This window comes from Triticum urartu, chromosome 4, assembly GCF_003073215.2.
Source record: "Triticum urartu cultivar G1812 chromosome 4, Tu2.1, whole genome shotgun sequence".
In the NCBI taxonomy this organism is placed as follows: domain Eukaryota; kingdom Viridiplantae; phylum Streptophyta; class Magnoliopsida; order Poales; family Poaceae; genus Triticum; species Triticum urartu.
Window position 1 is genome coordinate 489841891 of NC_053025.1, and position 3323 is coordinate 489845213.

Consider the following 3323-nt stretch of genomic DNA (forward strand, 5'->3'; position numbering starts at 1 on the left):
AAAGAATGAAGAGATTTTGGTTTTCTCCTCGCTGATTGATGGAGCCCAAAACTGCTTGACGACCTCCGGCCCAAGCTATTCCAACCCCGAGTCGTGTTCCCTATCTACATGTGTGTCTTATCGTCCTTTTGGTCTTAGTTCGCCGGTTCAGGTCGGTTTAGAAGGAACCGGACAAAATGGTGATTTTTGTTATTGTGTTGTTTAATTATTTATTTTTTATTATACCCGTAATTTGTTTAACAGATGAAGTTTGTTCAACTCTAGAATAATAATAGAATCACACAAACATTCATGTTTATCTTAAATTATGACCACTGGATAGCACGCAAGTAGATACAACACGTGCGCGGAGGCACGGGGATAAACCAAAGCAATCTACCACCTCTCTCACTCTCACTCGCTCATATGGCTAAGCCAATCACGTGACGTGATTATCACTTACTACTAACACAAACATCCATATATTACGCACGCTTACGTTACACCGGCAGCAGCAACGGCTACAAACAAACAGAAACAGGGCACTCGTGGAGGCATGGAATCGGGCGGCATCAGGAGGCGGCGGCGGCGGCGGCGCGCCGTGCGCGACGATCGGCTCAGGAGGAGGTGGCGACGCGCGGCTCCCATATGAAGAGCTGCCCGCTCAGCTGGCCGCACCGGCGCATGTGGTTGAGGAGCTCCTGCTTGCTCCGCCGCCTCCTCGTCGTCATCAGCACCTTGCCCTCGCAGGGCGTGGCAGCACTGCCGTCGTCTTCCGGGCCAGGCAGCGTCGCGGTCGCGCTTAGAGCCGGAGCTGCGGCCTCCGAACTGCTCGGAGGCTTGGGCGGCTGCTGCGGCGCAGCGGCGGTGTCATTGATCTCGGAGGCGTTGACGGGCTCGGCGCCGACGAACTTGTTGATGACGAGCGAGGAGCGGTGCACCCGCGCCCCACTGTTGTGCGCCTGGGGCTGCGTGCTGACCTTGACCTCGACGACGGTGCCTCTGTCCACGACCTGGACCTCCTCCTCGCCGTCATCCTCCTCCTCCTCCTCGCGGGTCTGCTCGTCGGCCTGCTGCTGGTCGGCTTCCTGGGCGCGGTTCTTCCCCTCGTCCTCGGCCGGGGCGGCGGTGTCAGCGAAGGAGAGGAGCAGGCGCCCGCCACGGCGCTGCGCGCGGAACAGGGTGTTGGACAGCACGGGGACGGCCTCGACGACGAGGCGGCCGTCGCGGCGGTGCTGCCTCATCTGCAGCGACCCGACGGTGCGGCGCGCCAGCGAGGGCAGCGGCGGCGGGAACGCGCGGGGCGGCATGGCGCGCGCGGCCACCCCGTCGGCGCCGCCCTCGCCGTCGTCGTCGTCGGAGCCCGGGCAGGAGCGGTCGGCGGCGTCGGAGAAGCCGTCGGAGCCGGTCTCGGAGCCGAGGCTCTCTGTGCAGATCTCCAGGCTCTTCTGGGTGAGCAGGCTGGAGGAGCGGCGCACGGGGGCCGGCACGTACGGCGCCTGCTTCGGCGTCAACGCCGGGGCCGCGGGCTTCTGCGACTGGATCATGTTCCATATGTCGTCCCTCTCGAGACGGCCGCCGTGGTCCGCCTCCTGCAGCGGCACGGCCTGCTCAGCAGCAGCAGCAGCCACCACCTTGCCGCCGGCGTCGGCCTGCTCGGCGTGGCACGGCAGGCGCCGCTCCGCGGTCTCGAGCGCCGTGAGTGCCATGTCTCGACGCGTCGCAGGTGGCGTCACAGGTACTTACTAGCTAGGGTACAGTGCTGCTTTGCGGGAAGAGTAGGTGCGTTTATATCGAGTGGCTGGTGCTGGGCTGGTTCACCTGGTGGTGACCGGGGTTCGGGAGAGCAGAGCAGAGCAGGCACACGAACAGAGAGAGAGAGAGAGGGAGCAGGGGGGGCGAACCGGGAGCGGGCACGCGGCGGCGAGATAGAAGCGGAGGAGGGCGGCTTGGCTTGACCGGCCGACTGACTGACTGGCTGACTGACAGGGCGTGTGTATGTGTGTGAACTGTGAAGGAGACGAGAGGCGGAGGAGGACGGCGGAGGGATAAGCTCGGTAGACTGACTCTAACGCGCGTCTGGGTTTCGCGCTGTTTCTGACTCGTCGTTTGGCTGTGCCGGGGGAGAGGGAGGGAGGGAGAGGGGCTCCGCTCGCTCTCGCTCTCGCTTCGGCTGGGGGCTGGGAGGCGCGCACACACGATAAGAAACCGGAGGGAGGGGCGGGGGGTATTTGTAGGGGGGCTGCGCCGCTGCTCACCACATATCCCACTAGCATGGGGGGAACAGATACTTTTGCCGCCAGTGGGAGGGCCCCTCCGTGACATATGCGCACTCCACTGCCAAAAAATCGGGCAAAACCACACGCACACTGCTATATCACCGAATGAACATGTTTGCATCTTTCATCTACAGTGTTCCACAGAGGCAGGTGCCTCGGCATCTATATTATCTCCTTCTTTCTTGGCGGGGACAATATTCATATCATCTTATCACTCTTCCAATCCAATTGAAACGGCCATGGCTCAGTCAATCATTTGATGGTTACCAAGCCATGTCAAGATTTTCTCATCATTTTGCGCTCAAGCGTGGCCGGACTTGATTTCGAAATCGGCACCATGAGAAATAGCCCGACCATTTCTGTTTAGTTATGTACTACTATATGACACCCTTTTAAAGTCCATCCTTTAGCAAGCAACCGGAACATGGAATCGCCACTAATAACAAAAGAGACCGCGAATTGTTTTCCTTTTTAGCAATAAGTCAATTCCCTTTGCATTGTAGGAGTAGTATATTTGATCGTCATACAAAAGCCTCAAAGTGTACTTAATTGAAGGCATCGATTGTGGAGAGAGCTGGGAGCAAATGCCGCCCCTCCATTTAGTCTGGGGGCATTTCCTACTTCATGCATCAAGGAACATGTTCCTTTCTTTTCTTTCTTTTTACCCGTATAATTCATAAGTTGACATGGAATGGAATAGATTGCCCGTGTATATTGTCCAGAGAATACTTAAAGAGACCATTGAACGGAGGGAGTTCAACCCTTTTGAAATCTTTGTCTTACAGGCCGAATCTACCTTGTAATTTATTTCCATGGACTACGCTATGCATCTCCATCTTATAATGTTATTACAGATCTAAGAATACTAAGGGCATCTCCAACGCTGACCCGCAAATTTCCTCTCGCATCCGTCCGCAGGCAGGGTGGGTCAGTCCGCGGACACGAATGTGGAAGCCGGATGTCCGCATACATTTCAAGCCGGGTTCCAACAAACTAGATGAAATTCATCAAACCCAGCATAATTCATGAAAGTCCGGATAGAAAATAGCATAAATCATGCATACA

The 3323-nt window shown here is 56.9% G+C and overlaps 1 protein-coding gene across 1 annotated transcript; it reads right to left on the reverse strand.

Annotated features, from left to right (window-relative positions):
• Positions 1-272: 272 nt before the first annotated feature.
• Positions 273-2178, reverse strand: LOC125552215. The gene has a single exon (XM_048715703.1). The coding sequence runs from the start codon at positions 1686-1688 to the stop codon at positions 597-599; it is 1092 nt and encodes a 363-aa protein (XP_048571660.1). The 5' UTR covers positions 1689-2178; the 3' UTR covers positions 273-596.
• Positions 2179-3323: the final 1145 nt, after the last annotated feature.